This window comes from Harpia harpyja, chromosome 16 (genome assembly GCF_026419915.1).
Source record: "Harpia harpyja isolate bHarHar1 chromosome 16, bHarHar1 primary haplotype, whole genome shotgun sequence".
Taxonomy (NCBI): domain Eukaryota; kingdom Metazoa; phylum Chordata; class Aves; order Accipitriformes; family Accipitridae; genus Harpia; species Harpia harpyja.
In genome coordinates this window covers 13218361-13231238 of record NC_068955.1, presented here as the reverse complement: position 1 = coordinate 13231238, position 12878 = coordinate 13218361, and the positions used below count along the sequence as shown (strand labels likewise).

At 39.8% G+C, this 12878-nt stretch overlaps 1 protein-coding gene across 3 annotated transcripts in view; it reads right to left on the bottom strand.

Annotated features, from left to right (window-relative positions):
* Positions 1-12878, bottom strand: part of PHRF1 (PHD and ring finger domains 1) — a 34644-nt gene that overhangs the window by 17514 nt on the left and 4252 nt on the right. For 2 of the 3 annotated variants that reach the window (XM_052810765.1, XM_052810766.1), the window contains exons 2-8: positions 9647-9761; positions 9199-9318; positions 7386-7618; positions 6332-6415; positions 5215-5336; positions 1158-1255; positions 455-627 (exon numbers count right to left, since the gene is read on the bottom strand). In XM_052810765.1, the coding sequence (XP_052666725.1) occupies positions 455-627; positions 1158-1255; positions 5215-5336; positions 6332-6415; positions 7386-7618; positions 9199-9318; positions 9647-9737 (921 nt within the window). In that variant the 5' untranslated portion in view covers positions 9738-9761. Of the gene's footprint in view, positions 1-454; positions 628-1157; positions 1256-4891; positions 5049-5214; positions 5337-6331; positions 6416-7385; positions 7619-9198; positions 9319-9646; positions 9762-12878 lie in introns of those variants that run through there. The other variant, XM_052810767.1, reaches the window with a different exon arrangement.

Here is a 12878-nt window from a genome sequence, read left to right as displayed (position 1 = left end):
CCTTAACATTTTGAAGTTTTTCTCTTCAGTTTGGCTAAAGGTGGCCAACAGGTTCTACTGCTATGGGAAAGGGGGTAGGAGGACAAACAAGCAAATACACAAATGTCAAATAAACATGACCTGTCTCTGCAAAAAACTTGCTAAAAAAACAGAACTGGTGCACAAACTGTGCATTAACAGCCACTGGGAATAAAAATACAATTTTGCTCACAGCTGAGGTGATAAAAATGCAGATTAAGAGAGGAAGCTACCACAGATTTCAAAATAGAGAGTCTTGGTCATGTGCTGCACTCCATTCGCACATGTTCTACATCCCAATTTAAAAGAGCTCCACAACTACTAATCACTGTGCTGTGGACAGCCAACACAGACAGCCGAGCTACTTAAGGGGGGACTTATTTCAACTCTTCCACAACATTATTCCAGAGGCTCATTAGCAAATACTCCTAAATACCTGAATTTGTTGCGCTGTTGTTATCCGGTTTCTGTTCACTGTTGCCCTAACTCGTTCACTCTGCCGAGTTCTGGCTATAGCTCGGGTTCGGACATGAGGGCGTAGTCTACTGGTGGTAGGAATAACATCAGCCATGAGGGCAGCAACCTCTTCTTCACTGACATGATCTGTATCTTGAAAGAAAAGATGCCCAGGTCACTTGTCTTTCTACAGGTGAAAGCATTTCCAGAATTTTGGACGAAAAAAAAAGTTAGTATGCCCTTTCTTAAACCAGTCACCTCCAAAGCAGACATAATCCTCTCAAAAGGAAATAAGCACAGACACCACTGCTGACTGTTACACAGAAAGACAATTTTCTAGGTCACAGAAATTGCTGCTACCTTGGCAATCTGAGATCAGGATACTAATAAATTCTTTCCAATGTAATACAATGCAGTTGCACTAAGGTGCTGGGCTTGCCTCAGGAAGGTTAAAGAATGCTTATAAGCAGCAGCTCAACAGATGAAAATCTTAATAAACAAGATCCTCTTATCAGTCAAGAGTTCAAGTCAACTCTTCAGGTTCAAGAGAGAATGCCTATCAAAACAATTATTTAAAACAGATAAAACCAGGGGTTAAACATCTCTTCAAAACAGCACATGCTTCACATCATCTAAGCCAGGAGAAAAATATTTACTTTGACTGGATACCACAAAATCCTTACCTGCAGCAGCACTGACACCCATGGGGGCACAGGCTGGACAGAACCATTCATCTACAGGGACTTCACTCAGAGGTGGATTAAGGCATTCCATGTGATACCTTGAGAAAAGGAAAGAAAAAAAAAAAAAGTAAAATAAAAATCAAACAATGTGCTCCTTACCAAGGGAAGAGAACCTTTTACCTCTGTCCACATGCTACATAAGGCGGACACATTTTCTTAAGCTTGAAACTATGGTCTATGCATCTGCTTCCACCAATCTCCAGAGAAACAACGCTACCTGATACTTATATAAGGGTCTTCAATTCTAGATGGTATGTTGATCACTTTAGGCTCAGAAAGCCCAGAAAAGTGAGCGGTTTTCCCTCGCTGTGTGGTGTATTGCTTGCCATTTGAACCCAAGCTGCAACAAATGTGCAGAGCCAAAACTCATGGTGGCAAAGAGGAAGAAGTATTGAGGTGCTAGGGAGACAGGCAATCAGAAAGCAACATCAGTTTCCTGCAAACCAACATAGTATTAATGTTACTGGTACTTATGAACATTTTATTTTGCGTGACTAAACACAGGTCAACTGCAATGCCTTGTTATGTTGAATAAACACATTGCATCCCACATATGCCTGACATGATTAAGACAACTGGTGATAAGGATTTCTGCACAACTGCACAAGCTAGGTTGCAGAGCATTGGTCAGTCAGTGGCTTCATACAGCTGCTTGCAGGACTGGAGATTAACCAAACTGACCTCCAAACACCATCCAACTGAGAACTGTGCTCATCCTTATCAAATCTCAAAGGGAAAGAAGAGAGCATGATGCTCCCTTAGGTAGGCCTTTTGAAGTGTTCTCTACCCAACAGGCTGAGCAGCTAGACTGAACAGTTTCACCAACCACTTACAGAGAAGCTACCCAGGAAAGTCTTTCAACATTACCCAGCTTGGGTTCTGTAATTTGTTCAATTCCATTTTCAGCAATTAAAACCCAGCCAAAGCAACATGTGTTAGTAGCACAGAATTTTTGAAGCAACTCATGTTCAAGTTACACTGCTAAAAAGAATTAAAACAGATTTCCCAAGTAAATGAGATGCTTCCCATGAAAACCAAGTGCTTAGACCAAGTTCCCTAGGCATGGAACACAGGGATACCACAGCCTTCAAATAAGAGTTTCAGCTTCAAATTAGCAACATTTCTATGACCAACTTTGTTCTTTTTCTAAAAGGGGAAACCCTACTGTTATTTCTGATGTATTTCAGAGTTAAATGCTGTACTAAGTAAAGGAAAAAGAGCAAAGCGCTGTGTTTCACCTTCCCATGCCAAAATCCACTGCCTGCTAACACATCTCAGTGCCTGGCCACAGAGTAAGGAAAGGGAAAGAACGTCTATCTGACACTCTAATCCCATTTTATAGCAATACAAAAACCCCAGAGATACTACAGCTGTTAATCTACCTTCCACCCATCACCCCAACTTCAGATTGTGTCTTTCAAACCTGTTCCAAACCATGTTGTGGTAAACTCAATTTGCAGCTAAACTGTCAAAACCGCCAATATTATGTTTATACTAAAATATATTAATTGTCAATAAAAAAATGGAATAACATGTCCTTCTTGCATGAAAGAGTACACCTTAGCAGATGAGATTTTACACTCTTTCAGAGATTTAAGATGAAGTTGAAAAATAATGTTTGCAATAAAACATTACTTTAAAATTAGAGTAGCAAAGTATTTTCCTTCTCTGGGAAAGGAGAGCTCGTTCTCCAACTGCCAGCTACCAGGAATGAGATCATTTCCCAAAGTAGTATTCTGACAAATAATATTGTTAGGTTCAGGCTGATGTCAACAAAAGTACTTCTAGCAGAACTTCATTACATACTTTTCAAATTATCTCTGGGAGTTCTGAAGTCGTGTTATGACCCACTTGACAAGCAAAGACTTTCAGCCCTAAAACTTTGGACACTGGAGAACCTATTGCAACAGCTATCTAGAGTGCCCTGGATAGGGAAAGAACCTCGTCACATGGAAAATCATCATAACAAAACTCAATGCCAGATCTTACAGAAGTATAAGGTGATACTTGTTCTACAGAAAAACTCGAAGTAAACTGATTTTACTCTCACTCATTCTCTCAGGTTCATTTACTTGCACTCTTGCACCCACCTACTCACAAGCACAAAGAATCCATGTGCCCAAGTGGTCTGACCAGGATTATTTGTGTGCAACACAGAGGGCAAGAGAGACTGGCCAACAAGCCCTCAACATATCTCTTGGGCTCTGCGACTAGCAGTGAAGAACTGATTTCGGACTTCTTTCTTGCACCTTTAAGGAATGAATGGATGCTTCTGCTTCACTATTTTGTCTCAGTACTCATGAACAATAAGAAAAATGACATCTATTCTTCATCTTCTTGACACCTATCTCTATATCAGTGTTACTCTCTTCTTGCTGCTTGGTAACCTCAGTGAAGTCACACATTAATGTGCCACACCACTAATGCAATTAACCCTTTTTCTACTGTTTGTCCAAGTATCTAGACATGTGCACTTTTGTATTCCTACCAATCTTAATGCTATTGCTACACAGTTCAGAAAGTTACGTAGTCACATTCCAACAAGTCTTACCTGAAAATGGTTTCAATGGGAAGAGATTTGATTACTTAAGCCATAACTTAAATTCGTAAGATAATAGCATTATACCACACAGTTTAAACATTGTGGAAAGCCACATCTAGCTAAAAGCAATAGAAAGACAGGGTGACTCCATTGGCTTTAGAATTGTTGGCAAAAATAACTGATGAAATTTTCACTCCAGTGTCAGGTCAGACAGAAAATGTAGAGGAATAAAACTAGGAGTTGAAGCAAGCTATTATACATTTTTCTAGAGTGAATCTCAGCCATGGAGAGCTAGTAAAAACAAGTTCTTTCTTCAGGAAGTGCTTCCAGAAGTGCTAACTCTAGAAGTCAAGCATTTATAAAGAATTTATTTTAGGAAAATAAGATAAAAATCAAAAACTGTATCAGACTTGGGGGGGGGGGGGGGGGGAATCAGAGGAACTACTGAGAGACCATGAAGGAAAATCTGAAGCAATACCCTGAGTTCAGATAATGCTTATGAAAGTTCAGAAAGAACTGAAAGACATGACTTCAGATAAGACCTATGAAACACTAGTTTTGGTTAAGTATTTTAAACTCAGTGTTCTGATGACACGCTTAATAATATTTAGTGTTCCTGAGTTTGTCTCTTCTCCAGAAGGTGAATCAGTGTATGTGGATACTACAGAACACAAAGTCAAAACTAGACTTACCAGGTATCTAGTTAGCTTGCTAGAAGTCATTTTTGAAAGATTATTTTACATATTCATTGCTAGCAAGTATCTCTCTTTGTTCAATGGGTAACTTCTGACATCATCAAACTGATAATGCTGCAAGACTGATTAAACAGTGTAAGAGCTTTAAATTCTAGCAGAAGACTCTAGGCCCAAAGTTGTATTCAAGTAACTTGATGCCTCTACTTAAACGCTTATTTTATTAATCAAGGAGGGGGGAAAAAAAAATATGTTAGGCAGAGACAGAAGTAAGCAAGAGTAAGGGAATCATTTAATAGCTGTGGCTATAAAGAAAATCCCTCAAAATTTCATGAAATTGTGAATCTTAAGCACTTGTCCCACACAGCACTAATGCCCAGTCAGTTGGGACAAGTCATGAACCCTCTCAAGGTGACATAAAGGCTGTATGTTTTTTTTACCCTCCATGCACCCAGATGTTGCATGGATGAGCACAAACATCTTCATCACTTGAAGCTACGGTCACTTGTTTCGGTGGTCTGCAGCACTGATGTGTGCAGGGCGGTCCACATGTATGCTGCTACATGACCAGAAAAGGATCCATCACATCATGGGGATGTCTGCGCTATAAGCACATGGATACAAGTCTGGACACATGATGAGCCTGAAGAGAGTAGCAAGGGGCAGCCTACAGACCAGATAGTGCCTGTGGACCAAACACTGGCCAGCCCTGCACTGCCACCTGCAATCATGCAGGTGCTACATTTATTTCAACCTTTCTTACCCTGCATCACAGCCGTCACACAGCAGCAGGCGATCCTCGTGGTCACTTCTGCCACACACCTCACAGAAGGTTGGATCATCCTCTCCATCATTACCCTGAGTTTTCGTGTTCTCAACAGGAATCTAAATAAGAGGAATTCACATTTTATGCAGAGTGTGCAGAATTTTAAAATCCATTGTCACATCAACAGCACCTGCAGCAAAATCTGAAAGTGAATGAACCAAAATGGCTGCTACATACTAGAACCTTCATTTAGTTCATTCAGCACATGTAGGACATGATCAAATGCTTGAAAACATTTACTGAACTTGTCTACTGTCAGATACCAACAACTATAGAAAACTGCATTTTAAAAACAGGTGAAACCAAAATTCCAGAATAAGATCAGAAGTAGTCAAACAAAAAAAACCCCAAACAAGACAAGAGAATAGAGCACACTTAGCTTCCCCCTGCCCCCCGAGGATTTAAATGTTAAATCGCACTTCTGTTAAAAATGCAAACAATAATAAACCATGAGTTTATGAAAACAGAGCATCAAACTCCTAAATGTCCCCTGAAAACCAACATGCTTCTGATTATTAATAAAGAGCAATGACAACCCTTCAATATTCTTTTGTGAGAAACTAGTAGCTCACTCAACCTGTGCCTTTAAGAGCTCTACTATTGCCTTGTCTCTCTCTTGCCTTACAAACCCAACCGCTACACAGTATATCTGGTAGCAAGACATAAAGGAAGAGATCATGTATAACCTAGATTACTCCTATTCATATTATAACAGCACTTGCAGTATGCGAGGCATTTTGCCCATGTGGACAGGCTTATCAATGCAGAACAGCTTAGAGTCAAATGTCCGTTATGCAAGAATGGCATGAAGGTTATGAAAACCACCCTTTTTGCCATCACAAATGATGCCACACTTCAATCCACACACAATACTGTGGGAAACATGGTTAAGGAGGAAGAAAAATTGTAACAGTTCCTTAAAAGGCAATCTTAAAATAGGAAAGAAATAATTCATCCAGATACCAAATATCAGATAAACATGCTAGAAGTGTAAACCTCTGAATAGCTATTTTGTGGCAACTGGCCTTGTTATTTGCTACAGTAGAAAGCTCACCTTTTTTAAGATTTTACCACCAAAACGTGCTCGAATGCTAATGTACTTAAACAGGATTCGATCCACTGGACAGGAGTTTGCATTCTAGAAAGAAAAAATTTCCCCTTATAGTTAATAAGCACATCTCTTGATTCAATTTTTAAAAAGGTGATCTTCAATTATGAATGTAATAAGCATTAAATTAATGTAGTAATCATTTTAACGGCTATTGGTCTTGATATTTTAAGTACTTTAATCTGACTTATCTGGTTTACAAGCAACTTATTGCATCAGAGAAAACACACATTTTTAGAAAAGCATTTATTATACTGAGGTAATTTAATTATTATTCAACTGCCAAAACAACATAAAAGTTCTTCCAAACATTGCCTTGAAATAGTGTTCATGTTTTAGGGCATTTTCTTTCTTTTGGATGAATGAGCAACTGGAAATGGCTTACAAATACATTCAGTAAGAGTGATTTTTTGATTTTTTTTTTTTTAAATTTAATTACCACTGGTACTGCTGCATGCACAGTAAATTTTGTTGTAATTCTCACCCTGGATTATGATTATGGGAACCACACAGTTAGGTGGCAAAGAACTCTGAAAACTGAATTGAGAGCAAACTGCTGATTTAGTCAGTATTCTTTTATATCTTTTCTATGTTTATAAGTTCACTGTCACAACAGACCCCCATCCAACAGTCACAACATAGAATTCAACAAGAGATAGATATACAGAGAAATATATACATACACACACAGAGAAAACCAGTATTACTGGTGTCTTGACTTGAAAAAAAAAATTTGGATGCCTAGAAACACACTTGCTTATGACATTAGAGCTTTCAGAGAACAGGACAGATCAGGATGGGTACAAGAAAAACAGATCCACACTTCACAAACACAAATCCTGCCAAATATAGCAGTAACCCAAGTCTGTGTAAAAAAGCTTAAGAAAGCAAATATAAATATCACAGTGTTTTGTTCTCGTTACAGCAGAACAGCATGATCAGAGGGGAGAGAGCAGAGCACATCAGAAGGCCACAGGACATCAGGGACAAAACAGCTCACCTTAGACCACTCCACAATGCAGTCCAAGCAGAAGTAATGGGAACAGTTCTCAGGAGTCCCAACAGCCTGATCCCTAAATGTGTTGAGGCAAATGGGGCAGTTTTCACCATCCTCATCAGATGAAATGTTCACTCCGTTTATGTGTGGCTCTAATTTCAGAGAATCAGTCATTCCCCTCACAGAGGCCTCAGTTTCTTCCTCCTCTTCCTCCTCTTCATCATCGTCTTCACAATCTTAAAAAGTGAGAGATGAAAAACAACTCGTGTGTGCTGCAGGGCTTCAGCAGCGAGGACAGAGGGGGTGGGTAGGATGGGGTACCGGCTCACAGAAAATTCCAAGTAAGCTTATTTTAATAGGGCTGCAAGGGCAAAGCACAGCCTCCCCAGTTTGCGGCAGTAATTTTTGCTGTTTTCTTTTTTCCTAAATCCCTTCACTAAAAAGCAATAGATTACTCTGGCAAAAAATAAAGCCTGATAACGTGACTAGTCTTGCAAGAGATTAAAAGAACAGACAGCAGAAAAACAACAGATTATCAAAACAACAAGAGAGTAGGATATGTCAGGCTACCACTGAACACTGAAGTTAAAAAATAAAGTTATAATAAAGTTATCATGTACCCAACTTTTTTTTTTCCCTGTTTTTGTTTTTTTTTAAATAGACACTCCAGAGGACAAGAAGCAGCAATACGCTCAGCTGCAGAACAGATTAAAGATTTCACCAGTAAATCATGATTTTGAGAGTCAAGGGATCTGGGTGCCCAGCTGGAGGCTGCTTAAAGAAGCTTGGTTTTGAGTAAAATTAATTATAAACACTCAGCACACATTACTGAAAGGTGTTTTTAATTTTAGTACAAAATAGAGACGTAAGTCTTTCCCTAAAACCTGTGAATTAAGTTGACATTTTCAAGAAGCAGTGAAAAGTTACCTAAAACCCACTCTCACTTATTTTGGGTTGTTTCATTGTTTGGGTTTTGGTGTTTTTTGGTGGTGGTTTATTTTGGGGGGGGGGGGGGGGCTGCCGTTGTTGTTGTTTTTGGTTTTGTTTTTTCTTTTTTACACATAATGAAAATGGACTTCTTGTCTTTCTGTCTTTTCTATTTAATTCTCCTGTCTGGACATAGCAGAGAATACTCTAAACAATGGATTAATAAAGCTTTTTGGCACCTGGTGTCAACTTTTTAGTCTGTTTTCAAATCAGTCTAACTAGTAACTTGGAAAACTGTGCTCTTGCCTTCCCAACAAGCTTTAAGATGTGATAAAAAAATTTTTTTCTATCCAAATAATAATTTGAGTGCAGCAGTTTCAGAAGTACGTGCATCTACAGAGTATGTTTTCAGTAAAATTAACAAGTAACATCCACACTCCTTGTTCAAAGAAAAATTAGTCTTCTTCCCTCCCCCCTAGGCTTAACAGCAATAGTAATTTATTTCCAAAACTCCCCATCACAACATTCACTTTAGAACCTCATGCCAAAGCAAATAAATAAACACACTTTTCATAAGTGAAAAAACAGCATGAGCCATTGTTGCAATTTTGACTTTTTTTCTACTCATGCTGGGGCAGAGTTCACTGCTACTGACTACAACTACACCACTTTGGCTAGCAGATAGTCTTCAAACATACCAATGCTTTAAAAACTTAGGAATTGGGGAGTATTACTTGTTTGTTTATTACTGTAGGATTTAGGCATCGGTCTGACACAGCAGCATCTGTGGATTTACATTTCATGGTTAATTTCTGGAGGAAAAGCTTTCATCTTCCTCCAATTATTAAAAAAAAAAAAAAAGCCTGTTAACACACATTAACAGACCTACCTTCTAATTCTTCATCTTCACTTTCTTCCTTGTCCTCCTCACCTCCCTCTCCCTCAGTGTCATCTTCTTCCTCCTCACTTCCAGTATCATCTGAATCACAGCTATTTCCACCATTGCTTTCTTGAAATGAGAAGAAGAGAGGAAATACCTATTTGATGCAGACAGACAGACAGAACAGCAAAGGACACACCAGAACTCCTGCTCAGGAGGTTATATACGAAGTGAAAACCCAGATTTCCTCAGTGGTATCAAAGCTGCCTGTTCCGAGAAAATCAAGGGAAGTACACCAGCAGTTTGAGATACAGATTTTAGGATGTAAACCGAAAAAATTGTCAGGGAAAAAGAAATAAGTGGTCACAAATATATCTTTACTTCTCTTCGGACGTTAAACCAATAGGTTCTCCAACCTAGAACTAGAAACAGGCACGTGCACAGAGGCTGCATTTACCTGTTTCACTGAGGAGTGCAAGACTCTGTCTTTTGCCCTTGCCTAGCGCAGCGTTCTTGTTTATCAGCTCATCCTGGCTGTCATCATCCATGGTAGGACATTGGAAATCTGCTCCCTGCAAGAAGGCAGACTTCAGTGAGGCAGTGCACTACCTCTGCAAGCAGAGCAGGCATCAGCCCGGCGAAGAGCATCCAATGCATTTGCGGAGATGTGAACTGTGGAAGTGACATCGCTCTACAGCAAAGGCTCCTCACACCATCGATTAGTTTACCCAGTTTCAGGTCAGAGGTGGCTACAGGTAAGCAGTTATCGTTATGTGAAGTTTCATATCCCTACGGAGCTGGATGAAACCAGCTACTTGTGAAACTCAGTTTACGTGAAAGATTCAGCTTTGTCTTGGGCTCCTGGATGACAGAAAAACGTATAACCAGAACTCCCCACTGAAAATAGGAATAGAAAACCTGCAAACACCAAAACCATCCTGTAGACTGGCAATAAAATGCAAAACTGAAAGAAGGGACTCCTTTGAACAAGGCCCAATGGGATGACAATATGTGTTTCAAATCAAAATACTCTCACTCAATTGAAAAGAAACAAAAAGAAAGATTCCATATTTTAGGTCTTTTTAAAAAAAGGCCTTTTCACAGCTCTGTCATGAAATAGAAAAGTCTCAGACCTCACAATCATTATTCCACAGAAAGGAGGAGACTTGATCTGGTGCATATTAATGCAATCACATTAATTGCTGTGCATTAGCACAGACTGACAATAAAACTGACAGATACTGAGAGATGTCTCATGATCCAAATTCATAATGACAATCAAACCAGAGCTTTTAATATATAACACTACAAAGCATTAAAAAAAGACAGATCCCTGAAAGCTTCTATAAGCAAGTCATGGAAAAATATAATTAATTGACACTTATAAAGCTAGATGTCATATCTCATATGAAGAAAAAATATCGGATTCTTCTACAAGCGTGGCAAAGAAGTTTCAATTGGGTGCTCTTCTCCCACTCTCCCTGCTCCACACCACATATCTTGCGCATTAAGAGAATTTTTGGAACAAAACATTATGTTTTATTCAAGTGCTCTTGATGCATATCTTTACTTGCACACTCCCTTTTTGAGCCACGTAGCACAGCTCTGCACTTAAGAGCCTCAAAAATGTAGGCTTTGCTAAACCAGACTAAACTGCAAATGGAGTCTTCAATCCTCAGGGAAAAAAAAAAAAAGCTAAAAAGAAAAGAGATCGAGCTTCAACACAACCAAGTTCTCGGTAAAGATTTCTCCTAACTTCAGCAAGAATCTTGCTTAAATAGAGGTTTAAACTTTTAGCTAAATTTGTGGCTGTTAACAGGAGTGTGTTTAAAAACAATTGTTGGCTGAAAACACGCAGACTCATCGAAAGCCAGTCACTCCATGATGTAACTGAAAAAAATAGGAAGAAACACTAGGAATTTTTCAAGTTTCAGCAGTGCATATGTATGAATTATTCAAACTGAAACTCAATTACATAATATCCTCCCAAAACCTAAATTAACTACAGCAACGCAACGCTACAGCCAGGATACATAAGGGCAGAGACTGGCAACGACAGTCCCATAGCAGGGCAGTGGCAGGTGTATTTGTTATGTGCGTAGCAGGAATTTACATAGCGCATTTAGATTTTCTGCCTGTATCACTTCTCCATCGGCAGGTTGTGGGAATAGAGCGGGTTCCTGCTGACCCACCACTGCCACGTCCAGCCAGCTATGGCACTCCCAAGCCACTGAGGACAACAGAGGCCAAAAAAAGCCACTGCAGGCGTAAAACCGTGGGTAAGCCTCCACTTTGCTACCACAATGACCTTCATTCCCCTGCTCCCTGGTTCTCCTTAAAGCAAAGCAATAAGCACAGTGAGAAAAGGATCTTTTTATTTTTAAAAGCGATTCCCACAAACCACAGTTCTGACCAACATATACTCAACTACATTTCCAAACAGCATGCATTTCTTCACTGCTGTGGAATGAAACAACTACCCATGTTATTCTCACCCTGCTACCCCACGGAAGGATATCCTTTAAGCACAGAGGCAAACAAATCAGCACTTGTGACTTGACAATCTGAACTGACATATTTATGCTGCAAATGCAAGCTTGTACTTTGCTCGGAGGCAAAACTCGGGAGTTAAGGAAAATCTGGTATCGCAGCAAACAATCAAATCCTGTCAGTTAAAAAAGTCTGGTTTGTGGATATTTGGGAACAGACAAGGAGAAACCAAGTGAGATAAAATGAATTTGAAATTTAAAGCACACCACAAATTTTACTTTACTAACAACCTTTTCCAAATTGGGCAGCTGCTCTTAAGAAAAAAAGAAGGAAACCAAAGTTGATTATACACCTAATATGAGAGCTTGTTCTCCTATTTTTTTTAAGAACAATAAGCAGCACTTCCAAATTTTTTTTCTTATGGGAGACATTTCAAACAAATTACCACTGTGAAACACAAACACATCCATGATACACTTGAGACAGCTCACCAACCTATACCAAAGCCCAGCTTTCATTCCACCACTTACCACATCAGAATTTTTCTAACACCCGCCCCCCCCGCCCTGAGCTGGAACCAGCAGATACAAAATAGATAGGAAGCATTTTTATTATTATTAGGTAAACCCAGAAGTTTAATTAAGAAGGAGATTGTAGTCATCCCTCTGAGGCAAACCTTATTAACAGTGCGCTTCTGTAACATAAAAGCCCAGACTGCTAAAAAGCAACCGGTTATCGCCGAAGGCCATTTGACTGAGGCAACCTCAGCTGCTTTCAGTTTTGGGGGTGCCAAGGACCTGCCCTCCCCACTGTACCCAACCCCTCACTGCTTGCTCACTTGGGAAATCCCATGGTGTGCAGTACCCTGCATACAGCCCTTCAGCAGTGGAGGCTCTCACATCCGCTGATCCTCTCTTCGGCATCGCACTTTGAAGACTCTATTCAGAGTAATTTAAGATGTGTCCCAGCAGGCAGCTCGCAAACGCAGACGCAGGGTAACCTGGACAGAGATCCCTTGTCTTTGGACTCAATACCACTAACGCAAGGTGTCACCGCTTACAGCGAAACCCATTTCAATTCCCCAGGCAGGTGCATCATTCACACATTTGCAGTCTGCACACAGCACATCCAATATTTGCATTACAGGTTGCACACTAGGTCCACTAAAGGCAGACACCGTGATCCTCCTTAACATCCCC